This window comes from Guyanagaster necrorhizus, assembly GCF_019112545.1.
Source record: "Guyanagaster necrorhizus MCA 3950 unplaced genomic scaffold BT62scaffold_12, whole genome shotgun sequence".
Classification (NCBI taxonomy): domain Eukaryota; kingdom Fungi; phylum Basidiomycota; class Agaricomycetes; order Agaricales; family Physalacriaceae; genus Guyanagaster; species Guyanagaster necrorhizus.
Genome location: NW_025064891.1, coordinates 37,643 through 59,968, shown reverse-complemented (window position 1 = coordinate 59,968; position 22,326 = coordinate 37,643). Strand labels below are relative to the sequence as shown.

The 22,326-nt window shown below is 48.3% G+C and overlaps 9 protein-coding genes across 9 annotated transcripts; 6 read left to right on the top strand and 3 right to left on the bottom strand.

Moving 5' to 3' along the window:
• The first annotated feature begins 3 nt into the window (after positions 1 to 3).
• On the top strand, positions 4 to 5,346 carry BT62DRAFT_931667 (uncharacterized protein). Its single transcript, XM_043186176.1, has 18 exons — positions 4 to 1,084; positions 1,136 to 1,368; positions 1,421 to 1,565; positions 1,618 to 1,752; positions 1,806 to 1,872; positions 1,926 to 2,240; positions 2,291 to 2,448; positions 2,501 to 3,064; positions 3,114 to 3,273; positions 3,324 to 3,441; positions 3,495 to 3,709; positions 3,762 to 3,973; positions 4,024 to 4,304; positions 4,353 to 4,428; positions 4,480 to 4,525; positions 4,585 to 4,735; positions 4,785 to 4,945; positions 4,995 to 5,346. The coding sequence occupies exons 1-18, from the start codon at positions 44 to 46 to the stop codon at positions 5,279 to 5,281; spliced, it is 4,365 nt and encodes a 1,454-aa protein (XP_043039711.1). The 5' UTR covers positions 4 to 43; the 3' UTR covers positions 5,282 to 5,346.
• Positions 5,347 to 5,367: 21 nt separating this feature from the next.
• BT62DRAFT_102779 (uncharacterized protein) lies at positions 5,368 to 6,985 on the top strand. The gene is made up of 7 exons (XM_043178304.1): positions 5,368 to 5,696; positions 5,747 to 6,038; positions 6,092 to 6,211; positions 6,264 to 6,311; positions 6,360 to 6,608; positions 6,668 to 6,726; positions 6,779 to 6,985. The coding sequence occupies exons 1-7, from the start codon at positions 5,563 to 5,565 to the stop codon at positions 6,789 to 6,791; spliced, it is 915 nt and encodes a 304-aa protein (XP_043039710.1). The 5' UTR covers positions 5,368 to 5,562; the 3' UTR covers positions 6,792 to 6,985.
• On the top strand, positions 6,962 to 8,440 carry BT62DRAFT_980552 (uncharacterized protein; the record flags this gene model as incomplete). Its single annotated transcript, XM_043189523.1, has 8 exons — positions 6,962 to 7,032; positions 7,089 to 7,207; positions 7,267 to 7,292; positions 7,344 to 7,773; positions 7,830 to 7,879; positions 7,940 to 8,004; positions 8,063 to 8,132; positions 8,192 to 8,440. The coding sequence occupies 8 exons, from the start codon at positions 6,962 to 6,964 to the stop codon at positions 8,438 to 8,440; spliced, it is 1,080 nt and encodes a 359-aa protein (XP_043039709.1).
• Positions 8,441 to 10,036: 1,596 nt separating this feature from the next.
• Positions 10,037 to 11,022, bottom strand: BT62DRAFT_980551 (golgi SNAP receptor complex member bos1; the record flags this gene model as incomplete). The annotated part of the gene is made up of 5 exons (XM_043189522.1): positions 10,037 to 10,118; positions 10,169 to 10,554; positions 10,606 to 10,684; positions 10,757 to 10,859; positions 10,926 to 11,022. The coding sequence occupies 5 exons, from the start codon at positions 11,020 to 11,022 to the stop codon at positions 10,037 to 10,039; spliced, it is 747 nt and encodes a 248-aa protein (XP_043039708.1).
• A 102-nt stretch (positions 11,023 to 11,124) lies between these two features.
• BT62DRAFT_1005512 (uncharacterized protein) lies at positions 11,125 to 11,956 on the bottom strand (the record flags this gene model as incomplete). The annotated part of the gene is made up of 3 exons (XM_043177158.1): positions 11,125 to 11,634; positions 11,686 to 11,791; positions 11,847 to 11,956. 3 exons carry the CDS (start codon positions 11,954 to 11,956, stop codon positions 11,125 to 11,127), a joined length of 726 nt encoding a protein of 241 aa, XP_043039707.1.
• A 109-nt stretch (positions 11,957 to 12,065) lies between these two features.
• BT62DRAFT_102772 (uncharacterized protein) lies at positions 12,066 to 13,721 on the top strand. The gene is made up of 3 exons (XM_043178302.1): positions 12,066 to 12,440; positions 12,502 to 12,714; positions 12,768 to 13,721. Exons 1-3 carry the CDS (start codon positions 12,168 to 12,170, stop codon positions 13,464 to 13,466), a joined length of 1,185 nt encoding a protein of 394 aa, XP_043039706.1. The 5' UTR covers positions 12,066 to 12,167; the 3' UTR covers positions 13,467 to 13,721.
• Positions 13,722 to 14,181: 460 nt separating this feature from the next.
• BT62DRAFT_931660 (ubiquitin) lies at positions 14,182 to 15,714 on the top strand. The gene is made up of 6 exons (XM_043186175.1): positions 14,182 to 14,224; positions 14,276 to 14,380; positions 14,437 to 14,768; positions 14,820 to 15,047; positions 15,101 to 15,556; positions 15,610 to 15,714. The coding sequence occupies exons 2-6, from the start codon at positions 14,277 to 14,279 to the stop codon at positions 15,633 to 15,635; spliced, it is 1,146 nt and encodes a 381-aa protein (XP_043039705.1). The 5' UTR covers positions 14,182 to 14,224; position 14,276; the 3' UTR covers positions 15,636 to 15,714.
• A 461-nt stretch (positions 15,715 to 16,175) lies between these two features.
• Positions 16,176 to 19,569, top strand: BT62DRAFT_1075804 (uncharacterized protein; the record flags this gene model as incomplete). The annotated part of the gene is made up of 7 exons (XM_043179150.1): positions 16,176 to 16,403; positions 16,476 to 16,537; positions 16,598 to 16,666; positions 16,725 to 17,025; positions 17,078 to 17,192; positions 17,243 to 18,242; positions 18,295 to 19,569. The coding sequence occupies 7 exons, from the start codon at positions 16,176 to 16,178 to the stop codon at positions 19,442 to 19,444; spliced, it is 2,925 nt and encodes a 974-aa protein (XP_043039704.1). The 3' UTR covers positions 19,445 to 19,569.
• Positions 19,570 to 19,820: 251 nt separating this feature from the next.
• Positions 19,821 to 22,069, bottom strand: BT62DRAFT_1075803 (T-complex protein 1 zeta subunit). Its single transcript, XM_043179149.1, has 9 exons — positions 21,958 to 22,069; positions 21,858 to 21,909; positions 21,525 to 21,805; positions 21,308 to 21,470; positions 21,063 to 21,258; positions 20,750 to 21,010; positions 20,263 to 20,698; positions 20,096 to 20,214; positions 19,821 to 20,040 (listed from the first exon to the last, which is right to left on the bottom strand). Exons 1-9 carry the CDS (start codon positions 22,021 to 22,023, stop codon positions 19,956 to 19,958), a joined length of 1,659 nt encoding a protein of 552 aa, XP_043039703.1. The 5' UTR covers positions 22,024 to 22,069; the 3' UTR covers positions 19,821 to 19,955.
• Positions 22,070 to 22,326: the final 257 nt, after the last annotated feature.

Genomic DNA, 22,326 nt, shown 5'->3' with positions numbered 1-22,326 from the left:
ACAGTTGATCAGTCAGTTCAGCCTCTTCGACGCCATATTCGAAATGGCGCCTGTCGCAGGGTCTTCAAAGGTGACTTCCCCCCATGATTATACCGAGGGAGCGTCCACCGTCGATATTGAGGAAGCCGTGACCAGCAGCAGGCGGTCCCGACGTGATTCCCAGCACAGTGCAGGTGGCGAAGGCGCTATATTCTCTGGCCCTGGCCACAGCGACTTTGTCAACCCGAGCAGCGTGTCAAGGATGTCTCATATAGAGCATGGCAGACGTAGCAGCGAAGGGCACTCTCGCAGTCGTCGACTCAGTCAGGAATCGCGAGTCTCGGGCCGGCAGAAGGTATCACGAAGAGACAGTGAAGTATCACGACAGAGCATACATCTAGAGGACGGCTCCGACGAAGGAGATCGCAGCACGATGTCGTGGGAAGGTCGTCGACCGAGAGCAGATTCTCCTGCTCCTAAAGCGAACGTATTCGAGAACCTCGCAAACCTCTTTGTCCGGAGTTCGTCACCAGATCAACCGCGGCGTCCTGCCCTCTCCCGACGGTCTTCACGCTCCCAGAGCAGACGTTCGCGTCACAGCAGGCAATCAGATGCAAGCTCTGACTACGCCGTGGACACCGAAGACGACGACGAAGAGCGCTGGGGATACTCTTCAGGGGAGGAAGATTCAGATGACGACTCTTTTGCGAATACTCTTCCTGACAATATTTCAGTATCCGCAAGTATGGAATATGATTCAGACCCACCGTCACCTGGTATGTCTCAAGGTCTGCCCCTTCTCACCTCGGACCAGATATTTGGCGGTGAATCACGAATTGACATGGAGATACCTTTGGCTTTACTCCCACCTCCACCGCCGGGTCCGCCGAGTCGGCAGACGATTCACATTCCTGACGAAGATAGTACTATACGCTTAATTGGATATGAAATAGTTGCCTGGCGTCAATGGGCTTGGCGTATAGGATGCGTTTTCTCGTTTGACATCCTAGGTCTCTTAGGCCACTGGTTTCCCGTACTCTGGCTGCGATGGTGCGCGCGCGAGAAAGCATTCATTGACGCAAGCAACGGGTTCGTTGTCGTAGAGGTAAGTGACTTCTTCGTTTGCCGTTGTAGCCTTATCTGAATTCAGTTTTAGTCGGCCTATAGAGACATCGCTATCTTCCCTATTCACACGATCAAATACCCCTATTCTCTGTCCACAGTATTCTCATCACCTCTAGACCCAGCATCTATAATAGACTCGTCATTGAAGACGGCCGACGGGCCAGACACAGGAGAAGATGCTTTGTTGCGCAAATTATCTATTTTGGATTACCGCTATTCGCGGTTCGCTTTGGACCCTAGAACAGGATTATTTGGTGTAGTAAGGTCGTCTACCCTCTATATTCCTTAGACATAACTTGCTGAGTGTTTTGTACAGGGATTGGCGAGATTCATCCTGGGTTGGAGTTGCGTCTGTTCAGAATGGTCTAACGGATGATGTCCGCAAACAGCGTGTTACGTTATTTGGTCCTAATGCCATCGACATTGAAGGTAAATCCACCGTCGCTTTGTTGGTGGAAGAAGTATGTTTGTCTCTCCATGCAGAGTTGCGTCTAGTTGACCTCCATTTTTCAGGTGATTCATCCCTTCTATGTCTTCCAAATTGCTAGCATCGTTCTCTGGTCATTGGATGATTATTACTATTATGCATTTTGCATTGCGCTGATCTCCGTCATAAGCGTAACAACGACACTTATCGAGACTAAGAAGGTATCGTATTGTCTCATCCTATATCTGAAGGAAGGCAGTAACAATGATTTTAGACAATTACAAGGATGCGGGAAATGTCCCGGCTATCGTGCAAGATGGATACTCTGGTCAATGGTGTTTGTACGGCATCACTATACTTTCTTGGACGCTGAACTAACTGTTTTGCCATCAAGGGACAGAGCGCGATTCGAGCAGCCTTGTGCCTGGAGACATTGTCAACCTCTCGAGTTCTGACTTCACATTAATTCCGTCCGATATGTTTCTTTTGTCGGGTGACGCAATCGTTAACGAGAGCATGCTTACTGGCGAGAGTATTCCGGTCAGCAAAATACCGATCAAAGACGAGGATCTCCTGAATTGGAAAGAAAACAAGCCCGAGAATCCAAAGGCCTATATGTATGGAGGAACCCGTGTTATTAGAATTCGCGGTGCTCTAGGTTCTGATGCAGGACCAGGAAGACCTGCGCTCGCTATGGTTGCCAGGACAGGTGAACATTATACCTGTTATCTTATGGTCGAGTCAATAACCATAACCAAGGCTTCAATACCACAAAGGGGGCACTGATCCGTTCCATGCTGTTCCCAAAACCAATTGGGTTTAAATTCTACCGTGACTCTGTTCGTTTCATATTTGTTTTAGCGGGAATTGCGGCTCTAGGATTTAGTACCAGTGCCATACAGTTCATCAGGATTGGAGTAAGGAACCATATTTCATACCCACAGTGCATATTGGACTGACTTTGTACAGCTCAAATGGCAGACCATCATCATACGTGCTCTGGATCTCATTACTGTTGTAGTTCCACCCGCCCTGCCTGCGACATTGTCCATCGGTACTAGTTTTGCCATTGGAAGACTTCGAAAACTAGGAATATATTGCATATCGCCAAGTAGGATCAATGTTGGTGGGAAAGTCAATGTCTGCTGTTTTGACAAGACAGGCACACTAACTGAGGACGGATTGGATATTCTGGGTGTAAGAGCTCTTGATCGCAATGATCAAAGATTCGGTGAACTGATCGATGACGTGTATGACATGCCGCTGGGGAAGGACAATGCCACGTTCTTGCATGCTCTCGCGACTTGTCATTCGTTGAAGATGGTGGATGGGGAACCTCTCGGTGATCTACTCGACATGAAGATGTTCTCGTTCACTAAATGGACGCTGGAAGAAGGACGGGTTTCTGGTACCGGTATTATTAAATCAAAATCTGGCACAATCATGGAACAAGCTGCGCTGGTCCAGATAGTTGTACGCCCTCCAGGAAGTGCCCAATTTCGATTAGAAGATGCATTTAAAGGAGCCACGAAGGTCAGTCAATTGGCTTCGAGACGGATTCAATATGGCTGAAGAATGCTAGCATGCGCATTTCTTGGAGTTGGGAGTAATCAGAACATTTGAATTCGTATCCGGTCTTCGACGAATGAGCGTTATTGTCAAGAGGCTCAAGAGCAGCAGCATGGAAATATATGTCAAAGGTGCACCTGAGGTTATGGGCGATATATGCGACCAAGATTCTTGTGCGTTCTCCCTAATAAGTCAATTGTATTGTAGTAACAGTCTCTTCTAGTTCCAGAAGATTATGACGATTTGCTATCTTACTACACAAAGCGTGGCTACCGAGTCATAGCCATAGCAGGTAAGAGCATTGAGGGTTTATCGTGGTTGAAAGCTCAGAGAATGAAACGGTAAGGATCTTGCGGCGTTGGCATTTCTGCTGGACCAATGTGTGTATCTGCAGAGAACAAGCAGAAAGCGGGCTTCGCTTTCTTGGCTTGGTCATATTCGAAAATAAGATCAAGCCTGGAACTGGGCCTGCAATCCACGCCTTGCGCTCCGCACATCTTGCATGTCGCATGATCACTGGAGATAACCCACTGACTGCGGCCAGTGTAGCCAGAGAATGTGGTCTTATTAATCAGGCTGCTCATGTCTTTTATCCCATGTTCGTTCGAGGTAATTATTTCGTCAACATTTCCTTTACTAGGGCTTACGTGAAGCCTGGCAGGGAACACCTTGACGCCGCAGTCTGGACTGGAATGGCCATGCATGGATGACCCTTCCTGGACACTCGATTCGTATAGTTTGAAACCTCTAGTTCCGCCAGCTCATCATACTGTTGAAGCAGTTGAAATCGACTATCACGACTATGCACTCGTAGTGACAGGCGATATCTTTCGGTGGATGATCAACTATGCGCCGTTCGAAACGCTGCAGCGGGTGAGTGACTGTCTCCAAAAATTTACCAAGTCGCCAATATATCGTTTCAGATGCTGGTGAAGACCCAGATCTTTGCGCGCATGTCTCCAGACGAGAAAAATGAGGTAGTAGAGCGGTTGCAAGCACTCGGGTATACTGTGCTCATGTGCGGAGACGGTGCCAACGACTGCGCTGCCTTGAAGGCTGCTGATGTAGGCATATCTCTTTCAGAGGCCGAAGCCAGTGTCGCTGCACCATTCACTGCGAGCACTCCGGACATTGGCTGTGTCACTGAGCTCATCAAAGAGGGTAGAGCTGCCCTCGTTACCAGTTTCAGTTGCTTTAAATACATGTAAGGGACTTTCCCTTTCGATCTGGATGGGAGGCTAATGAGAGATAGGGCCTTGTACTCAATGATCCAGTTCACTACAGTGACCCTGCTATACTCGTTCGCGTCATCTTTGGGTGACTTTCAGGTATGTGTGTCGAATTTTTTTTATAAGACCCTTGGTCCTGATGTCCTTGAGTTCCTTTATATTGATCTCTTCATTATAATCCCTGTGGCCATTTCAAGTGTGTATAATTCCATTCCTAATCCTAGCCATTAATGTGTTATCATCGCCTCTTTCTAGTGGGTCGTACTCTCCCCTATCCTCGTATCCATCCGAAGCGACCAACAGCGAGCCTCGTATCCAGAAAAGTCTTGAGTAGCATCATTGGGCAGATTGCAATCACATGTGTTGTGCAAATCTGGGCTTATCTGTGGGTTCGTGAACAGGAATGGTGAGGTGTCTCTATGCTTCTCATGCAGGCCACACTGAATCAACGACAGGTATACACCTCCCCAGGAGGGTAAAACTTCCCAAGGTAACAAGCTAGAGTCAAGGAATTTCGAGAACTCTGTCTTGTTTTTGGTGTCATGTTTCCAATATATCCTGGTGGCTGCTGTTTTCAGTATAGGTCCACCTTACCGGAAAGCTATGCAGACGAATAGTAAATAACATTCTTCCTTGAATGCCTTTGCTTGCTAATACCCCGATAGCTCTTTTGATGATGGCTATAGGAGTCCTCTCCACGTTTAGCTTACTAGTCTTACTGTTTGCACCGGCTGTTTTGACGGACTGGTTGACCCTGATGGTGCTCCCTCCGCGTGCCAGGATGGTGCTACTGATGGCGGTGGTTGTCAACATTGGCGTTTCTCTTCTTTTCGAACAATATGGTGCACAAACGGTGGCGACGGCCATTGGAACGGTTCTAAGTTGGCGGCGAGGTCGCCGGCGGGATAGAGACGGGAAGGTGTACAAATCAGTTGAGGGTGGGATGCGGTGAGCTTAGTCGAGTAGTTTACTTGAGTTTACGGTGGTGATGGTTGATATACTGGTTTCCAACTGTTATCCCCGTGGGAAATCACGGTGCTGTTGCTAAGAAATTGGACGGCGGTTGCCGAGGACCACCGTTTCTCTCTCTTTCTTTCTTCATCGCCTTCGCCCAGTGGGCACTTCCCATCCTTTTATATTTTTCAGGACGCCCGTCGTTCTCTTCACCGTCGAGAAACCGCTGGAACCGGGCTCTACGTTTTTTTCCAACAGCCCTCTTCGTCGCTCCTCGTCATGCTTCCTTTCCTTATCTTGCTCTTTCTTTCGCCTCTCCTTGCTTTGGTCTCTGTCGATGCGATGCCCGTGGCCCCTCGTCAGTTGGATGGAAATGGTACTACCACAGTTCAGGTGGTTCATGAATATCAGACGTACGTACGCTTACCCTGTCTGAGGCGCTTCCAATTTACAATAACCCCAGTACTGCGGGCCTAATGACGCAGACATGCACGATTACTCTTACCCCCATCACCGATGCGAGCGGCCAGTCAGCCTTCTTGGAGGTGGAGACTTGCACAGAGTCTATTAATTCCCAGAATAATGGCTCTTCCGGGAGTGCTAATACATCATCTATTACTTCTGCCACTGATGCGTCCACTTCTGTAAACACTGCGACAATATCATCATCAACTGATACCTCTTCACCATCAACTGTAACGGATGCAACGTCCACGACCCAGTCGACGGTGGGGGGTGGTGCGTTGTCGGTCAATGTAAGTCTAATGACAATTTGATTTCTATATTCCTGCCGACTCGACATGTCCAGGGCTTTTCTTCGGCTACTGCCGACGCGGCGGCGACCAGCAGTTCGGGTCCTGCCACTTCCACAGCCGCAAATAGTTCGGAGACGTCTTCAGCCTCAGCTGGTGGTGCAATCTCTGTCAATGTGCGCATTTGAGTTCTCAGATATCTGAAAATCTGACTTTCCGTGATTCTAGGGCTTCACCTCTGCATCAGTGGTGTCGTCGGGTGTTGCATCTACCGCGGTGAGTTCCCATCGATTCCCTTTACGGCATTACTAAAAGCATGCAAAGAGCTCTTCGGCTACGGCTTTGGCAGCAGCTTCAGCAACAGCAGCATCGGATACTGTATCTTCTGCATCTGCTGCTGCAGCAGGGTCTGCAGCAGCGGCAGAAGTATCAGAAACACAGACAGCCGCTTTTACTCTCCCGGGAAAGCACCTATCCGTGCTTCCCATTGGTCTTGGTGTATTTGCGGGCATTTCAGTTATCGCGCTTATAGTGGTCGGTTTGGTCACATATGAGCGGACCAAGTATCGCAAGGTGCGTACCGCTTTGATGTATCAGAATCTTCTGGGGCTGACCAATATTCATCTGTAAAGGCGTTCAGGCAAAGGAAACTTGCTGAATCTGGTGCTAACATGGGATACGGTGGCATGGCGTAAGTTAGTTCATTGTTTGATATCCCTCTAAGCTTACCCTCTTTCTTGTAGCCAACGTTCCTAGAGGACATACTGCTTCATCGTTGTGTTTTTAATTTGAAATTTCACGCTTCAATCTAAATTTGGGTCACCGTGTTATTTTGCTCTTACAATACAAATTTCCCTTCTCGATGTGCTGTAAGCATAGAGTATGAGTCAAATTATGCCATGTGCCTCCGAAGAAGAGCTTTCATCATGCCACAACCCAGACTCAGCAAAGTTAATAAACTGACCATAACATTTCTCGTTGACAACAGCATTGAATGGTTTGTCAGGTTTTTTGTCCCGTTGCTTGCTACTAATGAGTGCATCGTGTACGAAGGTTTACCAAGCTTCCTCCCGGTTTCACTCATGAACTGCCGCAGCATCTCCGATATCATAGTCCAGAAGTCGACAAGATTACTGGAGTCCCAGTCCTAGATTTCAATCGGTTTTGCTGCGGTAATAGTCTAACAGCACTGACCTTCAGGATTTTATTGACGCTTCAAGTTTCTCTCTAGGTGCCCACGGGTTTTCAGCTCTCATTGTAAGCACTTTAGTGAGGAATACCACTTCGATCTTGACATAGTATTAACAGAACACCGAGTCTCCGGAAACTGGAAAAAACCATTTGACACTATTTGATACTGGGCCGGATTCTACTTCTCTGATTCGCAATGTCTCAGCAATGCAAGTACCTGCGGATCAAGTAGAGAGGATTATCATCTCTCACTGGCACAGCGACCATTCGGGAGGGTTACTTTCCTTTCTCGAGCACAGAAATTCGGGTCCAGTGCCGATTCAGACACCTTGCGTTGTGGATGTACACCCTGACAGGCCCTTGGCTCGTGGAATAGCTCGTGGACCCAAATACGATAAAGTAATAGGTGCCCTGCCGCCTGATCCTACTTTTGACCTGATTGAGGAGGCCGGGGCGCTAGTCGAAACGCATGCCGAAGCGCATGTTGTTGCTGGAAATACAGTCTATGTGAGCGGTGAGATTCCCCGTATCACCCCTTTTGAACAAGGTGAGAAATCCAGACCCAATAGTATTTCTTGGACATGCCGCTCATGTTTGTAAAAGGGATCCTCGGCGGAATGAGATGGAAGGAAGGAAAGTGGACAGCAGAGCCGGTGAGTAGCTCTCATTCTGGTGATTGAGCAGCTGTTCACAGCTTAAAAAACGTTTTCAAGCATATCATGGACGAAAGATATGCTGCAATTGATATTGTTGGGAAGGGATTGGTCATCTTCAGCGCGTACGGGTTTATTTGGCTCCCGAGTCATGCTGGGGTACGCTGACTATTCTCTCCGAAGTTGCTCTCATGCCGGAATTGTGAACGTGGTCAAGCACGCGGTCGATACCTTCTCTCGTCCAATTTATATGGTGCCATATCCATGCTTTGAAGCTATCAACGAAAAACTTACTACGTCGCTACATCGTAGGTCATCGGTGGGTTACATCTGGCCACGCCGGATCTCGTTCCTCGCATAGAGCCTACTGTGCATTTCCTCTCCAAGCAACTGAAGCCTTCGCCCACATATATACTTCCCATGCACTGCTCTGGATTCCAATCCAAAGTAGCACTTGAGACTGCAATGGGAGAGGGTTGCATCCCCGCCGGAGTAGGTGTGACAATAGAGGTCATAGGCGACAAGGAGCATGACGCATGTTTGCTTGCATCCTCTTACTAGTGTTATATAAGAGAAAAGATATCTTATTAGAATAGAGGTGTAACATAAAAGGATTGCCATTAAGTATTTTAATGCGCTCATTCAGATGCGTTCAGAACACTTTATAATATTCCAACCGATATCTTGAATAGGCATGTACCGGGCAACCTGTGGAAGTACAGGAACAATATGAAAACGATGCAGTCTACAGGTATAAGATCCATTTAAAATAGACAAGTCGTTGGCCTCGTTCTCTGTGAGTTCTTCGGGTTTATCACCAGTGTCATTGCCCTCGTATATGTTGCACCAGCTGTCCACGTCAGTTGCATCAATCGGGCTATGCAGCAATGATTAGAAGGAGGATGTCCATAAACGTTCGAATAAAGTGGACATACTCGGTGTCGAAGATCGCGGTGTCACCGTCCTTGAAGATAAAAATGAGCGACACTCACACAAAAAATATACAGCACTTATGTTGGAGCTGATGCCTACCAGAATTGACCCAGACTCTGCGATAAAATGGTCAGAGGACATAGTAGCTAGTATAGACCAAGCTCACCCTTTCGTACATGCTACGTCAGTGTCAGCCATGCATGCCAAAAAACATACGTACTCATCGCAGTTGCCGCAGCTTCGGTAGAGTTAACCGAAATCTTGCACCTGTCGTAGCGTCAGCCAAAGTCATAATAGACGACGAGACAGGCCTACACAGAAATTGTCAATGGACAGTTCCACCTGGGTGTGTCCTGTCAGCAGAAGCAAAGAATGCAACACAAATTCGCTGACCTCCGTTGTGCTAAACTACTTTGTCATCGGCACCTTTCGCTCCACCACCATTAATGTAAGAAGTTCCGGAATCCTGTTAGATTGTAATAGCGTCCTGTCACGCGAACACTTATGATGAATATCTAAATGTCAGAGTTGGTAATAAGCACTGACCTCACAAACAGCCTCTTTAGCATAAAAATATAAGCAGTGGAATTTCCCCCCCTTGATCTGAACCCTGAAGAAGGAACATCAGTGAAAAGTAGCCCGCAGTGGACTGATGCGACCTACGATAATGACATTCTCGAGAGGCGCGCCTTCTTCAAGAAAGGAAACGGCGTCGCTGTCGCCACTTTTGGACTGACCACCACACTCAGTTCCTCGGTCGTATCTGATATTATCTCCCTAGAAAATGATAGTCACAAACGTCAAAAGATTCACCAGGCGTAATGATCATAGCCTCAGAGAGACTAGTGCTTGTAGCAGGTTCAGCAAGCTGCACGGGGCCTGGGTCTGGCACTGATGACAGCTAACAGGGAAAGAGAGACGGTGGTGAAAAAGACCGTAGCAGTAACGGAATGAAAGGGAGAGCGTAAGACAATGAGTGCAGTGAGTAGACTGAGAGACCAGGCAAGTCAGAAAATATTTGATAACTTCAACGGCCACCTTCAGTTTTATGCGCTTTAGAGTCGGCGCCCATTGAAACCTCTATATATAGCAATTGTGTTGGCTATTCTGATATTTTCGGACGAAAGGGCGTGCAATGCATAAATAGTGTCCAGAAGGTAAGTAAAGTCTAAAAGTCAGATATAAGCCATGAGAAGTATGAGACGTACATCTAACTAATCAACATCATCCCAGATATCTCCATATAAGATAGAAGCAGAAAAAGGTAAATACGGCACCGGCGGCGAAGATGTACATATCCTGCGTACTTTTGAAATAGCTGTCAGTGAGGATCCCACGGAGTCGGATGTGACGTACCTTCGTCTCTCAATCCACCCAATAACATCTCTGCTGAGCCCAAGAGTATTGGCCGCATCCAACAATCTCCGTTGCGTGCCTTTAAGCATGTTCCGTTGATCCACGAGGTTGTCGAGGACTTGCCTTCCCTGCGCAAGAAACTCATCTAGACGGTTCTCCGTATTCTGGATGAAAGTGTGCTCGTCTAAAGCGTGCTGCTCGCGTGAGCCAAACCCTGGCTGTGGGCTTACACCTCGAAAGGGCGATTCTGATACCTGGGATTCGGGACGAAGACCGGGATGCAACTGCGAGGTACTCGGAGTGTTTTGAAAGCGCCGTCGAGCATCAGAGGGAGAATAAGGGGTTCCAGAGGAGGATATCAGTTCCGCGCGTTGGTCGGCTTCTTTCTGGAAACCAGTCAATGAGGGTCGAGGATAGAGAAGAACGGGCATACGTACTTGAGCAGTGGCCTCGGCTTTGAGACGATCAAATTGAGTATGAAGTTCTGAATAGTCGGTTCTGAACTTTTGGACCCGCCTAGAGCAGAACGAGTTGAATAAGGTTGAATATAGAAAGGTAGTATCGGCAGTACCAAGTATGCTAACGTACATTTGTGCCTTTTCCTGCTTGGCTTTGATTATCTCACGCTTCGCCATTGAGTCGTAGTCGTCAATAGTTCTATGCATCGCCGCCAATGAAGCTGATATCTGCCCTAACGGAAACAATATAGCGTGTATCCTTCAGCATGATTGTCGTTGCCGTCACAGCGACAACGCACCCAACAAGGAGGCAGAGACGTCGCCATCACGTAGTCGCTCGAGGTCGGCTTGTATTGAATTTGTCTGGCGAACGCCCGAGGTATACAACGAGTTCATCGTGGAGTTAAGGAAAAGCAATGCAATAACATAATTTGCAATGGCGTGACATAAACGTGACAAATATAGGATAACAGCTCCTGCCGGACCGCAACTTGAAGCCTAGCGCCTGCTCTTAGTGCGTCGAGCGGCCTTTCCGCCAGCGAGCTCAGCCTTTTCTCGCCTTCTCGCACGTTGTTTCGTCTGTTCCATCTTTCGCACCCCTTTTGTTTGGTACCGTACTTTTGCCTTGACTTTTGTTTTTGAAGGACTCGGAGGCTTGGTCCGAGGAACTGTTGGTGGCGAGATGTCCGAGGGCACTGACGGAGCCGCGCCTCCTGATTTCAGTGGGCCGTGGATTAGCATGTCAGGGTCAAAGTCTTCAACGACGGCAACAGTGGCGAGGTGACTTTCATCCTCATATTCTTGCTCCTTTTGTTTGCCCTTTTGCTTTCCCTTAAACTCGGTTATACCATGCCATTCCTCCTCTTCGTCAACGTATGGCCCTTTTGTAAAGGTAAGCAGGTAAAATGACGGGTTGGCTTTTAATGGATCCTCACCAATCATTGCGCCATAAGCACTTTCAACCTGTGCTGCGTTCTCCGCCGCCCGTTCCCTGAGCATCCGACGTTGCTTACTTGGGGGATGAGATGGGATCCTGGCAGGAGTAACCAGTGGACATACCTCGCGCCGGACCTCTTGTCGCTGCTGTTTCTCCCGCTCCGCCGCTTTCTTACGCGCAGCTTCTGCCTTGGCTAGCTTGCGCTTGTGAAAGCCGGTCAGAAACTCCCTAGCTCAGAGAAAAATGAAGGCAGCATTCGTCTGATTGGAAGAAGACAGCATACCTTCTCGCCTCATCGTCAAATATGATTTCCTTTATTTGTTCCCGCTTTGCTCGTTTCTTTGCAGCGACTGCGGTGTGAGACTGGGTGAGCACGACCAAATTGGACGCCATGTTGGACAAGACAAGCAGAGAATCGAAAGGACGACGGAAATAAGCGAAATAAAATGATGGATGACGCAATCTATTTGATTTTGGATAATTTCTAAATATAGCCTTGGAGAGGTAATAATGATTTCGGGATTGTACTACTTATACCACCAACTGAGTTCTTTCTCTCCTCGGTCTCGCCGTGTGCTGCTCTATCCGCGGATACCTATCCCCAATGTATTCGGTGGCACCGTCGCCATCGTTCTCGCCGGGCACTGCTCGCCCTTATCCTCTACCCACTCCCCATGATCATCTCGAACAGTCCCTTCCTAACATTCTCTATGACCATTCTCATATGTTGGCCCAGCAGACATGGCAGACTCCACCACTTGACGTATTTCCTTCAAATCCCTACCCTTCTGTGCAGTCTCCCCCTTCTATGACCCTTAAAGTCTGGATTTTGGACTGCAAGTCGTGCGGTACTTTCCTGACGAACCGGGGCATGCAGGTTCGTTCTTATCGCATTCCTTTCCGATCTTTCATTAAATATCCCATGACTTTTCTTCTAGGCGGTGTTGTCACTTCGTCCGAATGTCGCCCTATACTCTTCTGATGCCCTCCCGGTCAACTGTTCCGCATACATGTCAAGTCCTGAGGCACTTCGACCGCCTTCGTACCGTCCGCCGTCTTCCAACTCATCCCAGCGTACGTGTGAATGTCTTACCCAGACATTATGCTGCCATGGCTGTGGCGCGAATGTCGGTTACATGATTGTCATCCCCGTAAGTGTTTGCCTGTTCCTATCCGGCTATAGCAACTCATCGCGTCTACCCAGTGTAATCGATGTACTTCTTCCTTCACTTCTTCCAATCGCGCAACAAATGGTCACCGTTTCGTATTCCATTCTAGCGAGATCATCGCCACCGATCGCCATTACATTCCGGACGAGCCTGGCATTTTACCCTACGAGTATCCTCCTGTCCCACCCATTCTTTCGCTTATATACCCTCATCATCATCCCCAAAATACGCAGTCTCGCCTGTTCAGCCCTCATTACCAGTCTTCTCCTGCATATAGGCAAGAATATCTTCCGACGCCACCTGCAGGTGCACCACTCGTTTCCTCCACGTCTGTCTCCTCTATTCATGAAACCTCCCCTTTCGCAGAGCAACATAATCGTTCTATCGATAATAGCCATGAATCTCCGCCGCATGCTCCCCGTTCACTACCTCATTTCGAACATCCATACCCCTTTGTATCTGTCCCTTCCCAATCTCCTTCGATTTTGCGTTCTTCTTTTGCAGATTCGGATAGCCCCGATGATTCTATCCCACCTCCACTCGTGTCACCTTCTTACCCGTACGAGCTACCGTCAGGGCAATTGGAGACACCTCCGCCTTGCATGCTCAAGCCTGGAGATGTGCTTTATTGGCACCATCTCATGAGACAAGGAGAGATCCCTGGTATGAAGGAAGATGTTCGTGCTCGCCAACGGAGTATCCCCGCAGTGAAACGCCTCCCGCTTGACCGGTGAGCGTAAAATCGGCTAGGTAATAATCTTTACATATGGAACCAGCTCAAAACGAACATTACGTCTTTTATGACCATTCAGAGGAATAATAATATTCTTATTGCCTTGTTGGCTTATCCTTATCTTCCGATTCTGTGCCTGGGTTATTCACTGTACATCGATACCATCCAGCGTTGTTTATTTCATTGTTCAAATGTAGCTCCTTTATGGCGATCAGTTTTGTATGAGTATGGGTCCTCTCTGAATTTAGACATCGTGGCAAACTGGAAGATAGGAAAAGTACCAGGTGACCGTGTTGCGGCTTCGAATAATGCATTGCTACATCAGATTGTATACAGTGACCGTCAGAAAGAATAGAAATGCATCAGAAACACGGAAACTGTACAAGGCACCGACGGTCACAGATCCAGAAGGGAATTTATTACAAGTTGTACCATGTCCACAAGTCAGATTTCTGCAAGCAGCAGAATCTGCACTAGGGAAGGCACCTGGGAGGCTTCACGTGATAATATTGGCTTCCGTCTCTACTAAATCGATATGAATTTTCAAAACAAGTGTGCGATCTCCATGGACGTCTGTTCCGCGGTATCAGGACGTACTCAGCGGCATCATCGGAAACATGTGATTCGGGCTTCGGGATACTCGAAAGTTCTAGACCTGTCGTGACTCAGCCAATTGTCACGTTGATAAGGACAGCCCACACTCAACAACTCTGTCCACAACCACTACTACCTCTCTTAGCTCCACGTCCTTGGCACCATGTATGTTCCCAATCGACACTCTGTTAACATGCCATCTTAATTTTCTTTCAGAATGCAAATCTTTGTGAAGACTCTCACCGGAAAGACCATCACTCTTGAGGTCGAATCGTCCGACACCATCGACAACGTCAAGGCAAAGATTCAAGACAAGGAAGGGTCAGTATCTTCTTTCTCTCCTTCCATCTTTGAAGCGCATTCTTATCGAGTCAAAGCATCCCTCCTGATCAACAACGTTTGATCTTTGCTGGAAAACAATTAGAGGATGGCAGGACCCTATCTGATTACAACATCCAGAAGGAGTCGACTCTACACCTTGTCTTGCGTCTGCGTGGTGGTATGCAGATCTTCGTCAAGACCTTGACTGGCAAGACTATTACTCTGGAGGTCGAGTCATCTGATACTATCGACAATGTCAAAGCCAAGATTCAAGACAAGGAGGGTATCCCTCCTGATCAACAGCGCTTGATTTTTGCTGGCAAGCAGCTGGAAGATGGTCGCACCCTGTCCGACTACAACATCCAGAAGGAGTCTACTCTTCATCTAGGTAAGTCAGACCAATATTCTCTGATATGCTGCGGCTGAATGGTTTCTTTAGTTCTCCGTCTTCGTGGCGGTATGCAAATCTTCGTCAAGACGTTGACAGGCAAGACCATCACCCTCGAGGTCGAGTCGTCCGACACGATTGACAATGTCAAGGCGAAGATTCAGGACAAGGAGGGTATCCCACCCGACCAACAGCGTCTGATCTTTGCTGGCAAGCAGCTCGAGGATGGTAGGACGTTGTCTGACTACAACATACAGAAAGAGTCGACTCTTCATCTGGGTATGCTTGTTCTTGTATAATTAATCATTTGTTGTCTAACACCGATCTGTCAGTCTTGCGACTACGTGGTGGCATGCAGATTTTTGTCAAGACGTTGACTGGGAAGACTATTACGTTAGAGGTTGAGTCATCCGACACTATCGATAATGTCAAGGCGAAGATCCAGGACAAGGAGGGGATTCCGCCCGATCAGCAGCGTCTTATCTTTGCCGGCAAGCAACTCGAAGATGGACGGACGCTCTCTGATTATAACATTCAGAAGGAATCGACGTTGCATCTGGTGCTCCGTCTTCGCGGGGGTATGCAAATTTTCGTGAAGACGCTAACCGGCAAGACCATTACGTTGGAGGTTGAGTCGTCTGACACGATTGACAATGTCAAGGCGAAGATCCAGGACAAGGAGGGTATCCCGCCTGACCAGCAACGTCTGATCTTTGCCGGCAAACAATTGGAGGATGGTCGTACACTTTCGGACTATAACATTCAGAAGGAGTCGACTCTTCATCTCGGTAACATCCTTCCCCGCTGCTCGTCATTGGCTTGTAGCTAATTCTTGACGCAGTTCTTCGTCTCCGTGGTGGCCTCTGAATGTCTGCATGTGAATGGTGGAGTTTTGTAATAATATGATGATTATGTAGAAACAAGAATACAATTTATAAGTGTACGTGTCATGATTGAAGCAGCCACAACCATTTATGTCCGAGTGAAACGTTACCAAAGGAATGCAGCTGGAGTGTTCTAGCGCTGGGATAAGCCGGGGGTGGCGGAACAGGTACTGAAGCAATCACGGAACCAGATCAATGCTTGGGGAAAAAAAACAAAAAAAAGGCCGTTAATTCGACAAAATAAGGAGGAAATACAAGGAGGGATCTGCGACAAATTACAAGAACAATAAGATAATAAGAGAGCTTGAGGCCTTGAGGATCCGAGACGTGACTACTATAACCGGAAATTCGGGAAACAAAGGCGACAGGGAACGTCGGAGTTTATGTAAATAGAGTGTGACGGCGTTACAGTACAGGTTAAATCTGCTCTCTCTCTCTGTCTGTTTGCCACATATCACCGTCGCTGCAGCGAGTCCCGTCCTTGTCCGTTGTCTTGTCGAGCATTGAGCACCGTGTATCGCTCATGGCGCCTGCCGCCTCTCCCGCTCATGCCTCGTCGAAAGACCAGCGTACCTGGCGCCCCGTTAAAGTCATGAATATGGGCGACTTGTCCAAGGACGACGACTTTCTCAGCCATCTGCTCGTCGAGAAGCTCGGCACCGGCGCAGTGCCTTTGCTCGTGCACAAGATGGATTCGTCACGTAGGCTACCCAAGTGTGATGCCCAGAGCTTGTTGAGGATAGTGCGACGCGTGCGTGCTGAATCACTATTTGATCCCTTGACCACTCTTTTCACGCGTTTTCCTCTTCTTTCCGTGCTCTAGCTTGTTGTTGTAAAGGGGCCTGTTCAAACCGCCACACGCCAAGCTGTCGACGAGCTACTCCTGTTCGTTTTTTTTTCGCTCCTGTCTTGGTTACCTGTTATTAACCGCGCCTCGTTCTACAGCCTGGTACCCATTCGTTATTACTTTGAGACTGAGGGCTACGACAACCATCAAATCAACGCGTTTGCCACGTGTGTACAACTTTTTTTCTCACTCTTGCTGTACTCACTCAGTACACCCCACCTGTAGTCATGCATCGCGGTATTTCGAGCTCTATCATCCTTCTGGCTCCATCGAGATATCTCATACCTCTCGCTACTCGCATAGGACCGGCAAGTCCGAGCTCTGCATCTTAGCGACACGCAATCTCCCCACTGGCACCGTGATAACCGAACTAAAGGGCTCCATGGCCAACCTTAGCGAGGAGGAAGACCGAGAACTCAAACGTACCGACCTTGTAAACTCAGACATTCGCAGGGATTTTAGTGTCATCCATTCGAAGTCTATGAAGAAGAACCATCTGTTCTTGGGGCCGGCCCGATTTGTCAATGTGGGTCAAGCCTCTCATTGCCCGGCTGTTAGAATTAACGTTATATTTGCAGCATGATTGCGACAATAACTGTGAGCTTTTTCGTGAGGGACGGTACATAACGTTTCGTACTCTACGGCCAATAGCCATCGGGGAGGAGATAACTGCACATTATGGCGATAGTTACTGTGCGTCCACTTGATTGCTCTCGTGATCTTTTTTTCACTTATATGTGCAGTCGGCCGGCGGAATAAGCATTGTCTATGCGAGACATGCGAAAAGAAGGGTAGAGGAGGATATGCCCCCGATCAAGACGACGACGACCCTGCTTCTGATTCTGACTCTGATATCGATGAACGCGATGTAGCCGAAAACGGCGAAGAAGGGGCCCCTGTGGATGTCAACCTGAACGAAAGACGCACTCGCCGTGGTGTCTATGCCATTTCAAGCCGACAGAATGAATCAGACGAAAGTGAGGAAGAAGGGGATGATGCCATACCTCTTGCCGATGCGAAGAATATTCCAGATGAAGCCGAGATTGAGATAACGACCGAAATCGAAAGCGAGTCTGACCTCACCTCTCTGACTACAGGCGTAGCAAATGACGAGCACCTGTCCTCGCTGTCTTCAATTCCGACCTCTCCCCTAACGCCTTCCCGGTCTTTGTCTTCTCTCAGCTCTCTCACGTCAGTAGAAGATATTTCTGCGCCCCCGCCACCGACCACGCCACAATCATCCAAGTCAACTCCATACCGATCCATTATTTCAACTCGACGTCAGAAGGCGCGGGAAGCGCAAGAACAATCCGGCAGCAATTCATCTAGCCCGTCTGTCACATCCAAGACACCTATGTCCATGGCCGATAAGCGTGAGACGCGTTCTGCCTCCTCTGGGAAAGGCAAAGGCAAGGAAAGGCCTATTTCAACTCCTTTGTCGACGCCCTCCTGCAGTAGCAAAGGTAAAGAAAAGGCCTCGCTCAAGGAGCAAGTTAAAGTTAAGAAAGAGGAGAGCGAGCCTCGAATTTTGCGTGCGCGCGCTGCTCCTGCGGCAAGTTCAAATGACATTTTGAAGGAACTTCCAAAGTTACCTGAGGTGCCAAGAGATGCTGATGGGAAACCCCTTCCATTGTGTGTTACTTGCCACAATATTTTGCCAGTTATATCTGTCGATTCAAAGGTTGTCTGGGGCTTGGGATTGGAGATATCTAGGAAGAAAAAGAATAAGCAGGATTGTCCCAGGTATGTCGTGACTATACTTACGCAAATCCTCCAGGACTCACGCCTACCTCAGATGTATGCGCCATTTTGCTATTTATGGTCAGCCATGGCCGCGTCGTCTCCCTCTACCAGGGTCCGCTTCAGTGTCCATTTCAACCCCGCGAGAAGCCTCGCCTCTTGATTCCACACCCTCCCATCGTGTAACACATAAGGCCCTTTCTGTTTTGGACCTCAAACTAGCAGCAGCCGCTTCGGTTTCCCCCCGAGGTCGAAAACGCCGCTCACCGGAGGATGACCATCCATCTAAGCGCCAGAAAGTAGAGCAAGGGGCCGCCAAGTCGCGGTCACTTTCCAATGTTCCTTCTCGTGGTCGCGCACCACTCAGTGGCGCCCATAATCGCGTTGAAAGCGCAAATGCTGGTGGCATCGAGAAGCGGCGTAGGGGCAGGCCTCGTTTGCGTAGCCTCCCCCCTATCAGTGCGATCGTGAAGCAAGAGCCAGAGGACGATGATGTTCTACGGGTTCCACCTGCGCCGTTCAAAGATCAACCACGAAATCACAATGGCCGTTTTGACAAGAAACCCGGCATGAAAGGCAGCCCGCGTCGCCGACAGCCCCAGTCGGTGTCTACTCCCATTTTATCCAGAGCTCAACGAGCCACTGAGCGAGAAAAAATGAAGTTGAAGCTGGAGCGGGAACAGGAACGGGAGCACGACACTGTTTCGTTGTCGGATGGTGAGGGCTCGAAACGTTCTCGTATCGATGACGATGACGATGAGCACACCATCAAGAGGACTAAACACGAACGTAATCCAAAACCTGCTGGCATGCCAAGTGGTTCTTTCGTGGCAAATCCAAATCCTCAGACCTTTGCCATGTCGAAATGGAAAACCCGGTGGAGCCCAGGTGCTACCAGTGAGTCGTCCGAAGAAAGTGATAAAGGTCCTGTCACCCCGGATGATCATTTTTCTCCTGAACCTGATGTCCGCATAAGCGTGAATTGGCTCTCAACGCCCTCATCAGTCGCGTTGACGTTCAAACCTACGCCTGGCAACTTCGCGAGGCATAAATTGGCACTAACGTTCTCGAATCCTTCCATGGACGGGGGATCTGGGGATGCCATGGAACCGGATGCGTCGTCTTCGTCTTCTTCCACTGAGAGCGACCAACCTCTCCACGCGGGGTTGGATGCGGTGTGGATGCAGGAAGGGGTACGTCGATAGCCGATGTTATCTGAGATCGTTCTTGGACTAATGAGCGGATGGTTTAGGCCTGTGACCCAAATCAGATATCTGAAATCGATGGTTTTGGTCGACTTCAGCACATATACACTGCTATCCCATCTCCGATAAAATCAGCAAATAGACTGGTCGGACGCTTATCCTCCTTTAAATGCGACATGCCCCACAGACCCCCTCACTTTATTAATGCTGGCTGGGATTCTTGCTCCGACTCGGGCGAGTAGTTGTCAAACACTGCATAAAATAACGGGTGCTTTACTACTTGCCTTTTTATTTACACTTAGGACTGTGTTGTCGTGATGCTATCGTTTCTCATCATTTCTCATCATTGTTTTTATTCTGTCAACATATTCTTCATGCAGGACGTTTTGCAGCATAACATTATTGTAACTTGCTAGTATACATAATACTCTATTTTTTTTGTTGTATTCAGTATGCTTGGCGAATCAGACCCATGGTACTTATAGCAATGACACAACTAGACATTTTCAAGCTACTGTTGACCTTCAGGCTTAAGTGAGCTGCGCCCAGCTCGTAAAATCTCATCCGTAGATAATAGGTTGATGGCAATCACGGAACTGCAAAGGATGTTATCAACACATTTTTCTATATAAGACTGTATAGCTAACATACCACGAGTGGAGCATTTGTCTCTTTACGCGGTAATTGTCCCATATACCTTCTACAGTAGGGTCAAACGGCTCGCCTGATTGCAGGTCGATACCAACAGTGTTACCCTCGGCTTGCTCCTCCTAGAAGCGTATTGAGTAAAGAAATCAATAAACAGAAGTCCTCTTTACCTGTAGTGCCACAACTACGTCCTGGACATCAAATCCACCGTTTGAGGCCAACGTTTTGGGTATAATCAACAGGGCGTCAGCGAATGCCTGGACACCCATCTTCACGCGGCCCTTTGCAGACTTCTTCACTGGTCCACTCAAGTGTGCTGAGCAGGCAACTTCAAACGCTCCAGCTCCAGGGATGAGAGCCTCATCCTCGAGGGCATTCTTGACAGCTCTAAGACCATCCCGGAGAGCGTCTTGTATCTGTTGTATGGTATGCGCATTGGGGCCTTTGATCAGGAGCGTTACAGACTTGGGTGCTTTGACTTCCTCGACAAAAGTGAATTTCTCCTCTCCCAATGTATGCTCATATACCAGACCAGCCCAACCAAGTATAGATGGATCGAGGTCGTCCACAGAGTTCTGGGCGATACCACCACAGACGAGCTGCAATCTGAGCAGATGTCAGTTTAATCTAAACAGATTCGTGAACACAGATTCGTACCGCTCCATATTTCGCCTCTTCGCTCTTCGTAGAGCGAGGATACCATTCTTGGCGAGGATATCGAGACTGAGAGGATCAATACCCTTTTGGTTGATGACGACAAAGTTTTTCTTCTTCTCTTTGCTGTCTGTGGCTTGGTCGCAGACAAGGTTCTTCAGCTCCACGATTTTCTTCACCTTTGCGTCGACAAAACGCCTCTCAGATTCAACGAGCTTCTCGCGTTGTTCCGCAGAGGAGTAGAAGAAGCCTGAATTCACCTCGCTGTTGCTTAGCTCAGACAATAGTAGTACGAATTTACTTGAAAAGGACGTACGTCTTTTCATACTCCAAACTGACGTTGAGGGTGAGAACGAAAGCGTTCTCCACGCGTTTGGGCATATCCGGATGCCGGGCACCATGGTCAAGAACGAGGCCGCGAATCAATTGTGTTTCCGAGGCGGTCCGGTGCTGCATTTTCATAATTTCAACCATGTGTAGGTCTATGGGATCGCGCCATTGATCCTTAGCATCTATATGGAGGGATAAGTCACTAAACGTGATGAAGAGACAGCACAGTACCCTTTGAAGGTGGTGGTGGCCGTATGGCAAGGACAGCATCAACGACATCTGCAGCTAGCTGTTTTGCCATGGCGCCATTCAATTTTGTTGCCAAAGACGTATTTGCGACGCTAATCAGAGTAGCACGATCTAATTTTGAGGGTTGTTTGAAGGTATCCAAAAACTATTGCATCGTAGTCCATCAACGAGGTGATTACCACAAATATTCGTTACGCACCAATAAAGACTCCTTTTTTGCCAAGTCGAATCCTTCGCCAATAACGGTGGGATGCACACCTTCAGATATGTATCGATCGGCTTGCTTCAGCAACTCTCCCACCAATAAGACTACAGATGTCGTTCCGTCTCCCACTTGATCGTCTTGAGCAACGGCGGTCCGTGCAATCATAGCGGCGGTGGGATTTTGGATTTGCATTTCGGACAAAAGAACTTTTCCATCCTTGGTCATCTTTATCTGCCCAGCACCATCGACAAGCATTTTCAGGGTTCCCCTTGGACCTAACACCTACATCTGAGCTTTCTTGAAGAATTACATAGATGGTTGACGCACCCAAGTTTCCCTTGACCACATTTGCAAGACCCATCGCTCCATTGGTGTTGACCTAATCTAGTTGAGCAAAAATGTGTTCGATAGAATTGGGAGTGAGTACCTGGAGAGCAGCTGCTCGCCGTACACTCTCTGCCTTGGGATTAATGAGCTCGATACTGGACGACATGTTCGGTGAATTGGAAACGCGTCGATATTCAGGAATGCAGAAACACGTTCCAAGCTCCGCTTCAAGATTTGTTGGTTGTGCTTGGCTACAGCATTTCCGGTCCGCCCTGCCGTTTTGAAGGAAATGCATAGCTGTTGATTCTACTCAAGTGACTTTTTTACTGGTCTAATCTCCTCACATATGATATATGTAAGTATGCTGAGTCACTGTACCTGAATTGAAGTAACCAGCATGCCATTATACTTGGATTCATCTGTGTTTCAAATGGTATTGGTGTTGGATTAGCAAGCAGGAGCTCCATCA

Bases quoted from the DNA above. Each gene is read 5' to 3' on its own strand.
- BT62DRAFT_1075803 (XM_043179149.1), bottom strand. From the start codon at position 22,023: ATGTCGTCCAGTATCGAGCTCATTAATCCCAAGGCAGAGAGTGTACGG. The intron at 21,806-21,857 runs GTGCGTCAACCA...TGTAGGTGTTAG, and splicing joins TGTGGTCAAGGGAAACTTGG to GTCCAAGGGGAACCCTGAAA. The intron at 20,215-20,262 runs GTAAAGAGGACT...ATACGCTTCTAG, and splicing joins ACGTAGTTGTGGCACTACAG to GAGGAGCAAGCCGAGGGTAA.
- BT62DRAFT_931660 (XM_043186175.1), top strand. From the start codon at position 14,277: ATGCAAATCTTTGTGAAGACTCTCACCGGAAAGACCATCACTCTTGAG. The intron at 14,769-14,819 runs GTAAGTCAGACC...TGGTTTCTTTAG, and splicing joins GGAGTCTACTCTTCATCTAG to TTCTCCGTCTTCGTGGCGGT. The intron at 15,557-15,609 runs GTAACATCCTTC...TTCTTGACGCAG, and splicing joins GGAGTCGACTCTTCATCTCG to TTCTTCGTCTCCGTGGTGGC.
- BT62DRAFT_931667 (XM_043186176.1), top strand. From the start codon at position 44: ATGGCGCCTGTCGCAGGGTCTTCAAAGGTGACTTCCCCCCATGATTAT. The intron at 1,753-1,805 runs GTATCGTATTGT...CAATGATTTTAG, and splicing joins CACTTATCGAGACTAAGAAG to ACAATTACAAGGATGCGGGA. The intron at 4,736-4,784 runs GTGAGGTGTCTC...AATCAACGACAG, and splicing joins TGGGTTCGTGAACAGGAATG to GTATACACCTCCCCAGGAGG.
- BT62DRAFT_102779 (XM_043178304.1), top strand. From the start codon at position 5,563: ATGCTTCCTTTCCTTATCTTGCTCTTTCTTTCGCCTCTCCTTGCTTTG. The intron at 5,697-5,746 runs GTACGTACGCTT...CAATAACCCCAG, and splicing joins GTGGTTCATGAATATCAGAC to TACTGCGGGCCTAATGACGC. The intron at 6,212-6,263 runs GTGCGCATTTGA...CCGTGATTCTAG, and splicing joins GTGGTGCAATCTCTGTCAAT to GGCTTCACCTCTGCATCAGT.
- BT62DRAFT_102772 (XM_043178302.1), top strand. From the start codon at position 12,168: ATGTATTCGGTGGCACCGTCGCCATCGTTCTCGCCGGGCACTGCTCGC. The intron at 12,441-12,501 runs GTTCGTTCTTAT...CTTTTCTTCTAG, and splicing joins TGACGAACCGGGGCATGCAG to GCGGTGTTGTCACTTCGTCC. The intron at 12,715-12,767 runs GTAAGTGTTTGC...GCGTCTACCCAG, and splicing joins GTTACATGATTGTCATCCCC to TGTAATCGATGTACTTCTTC.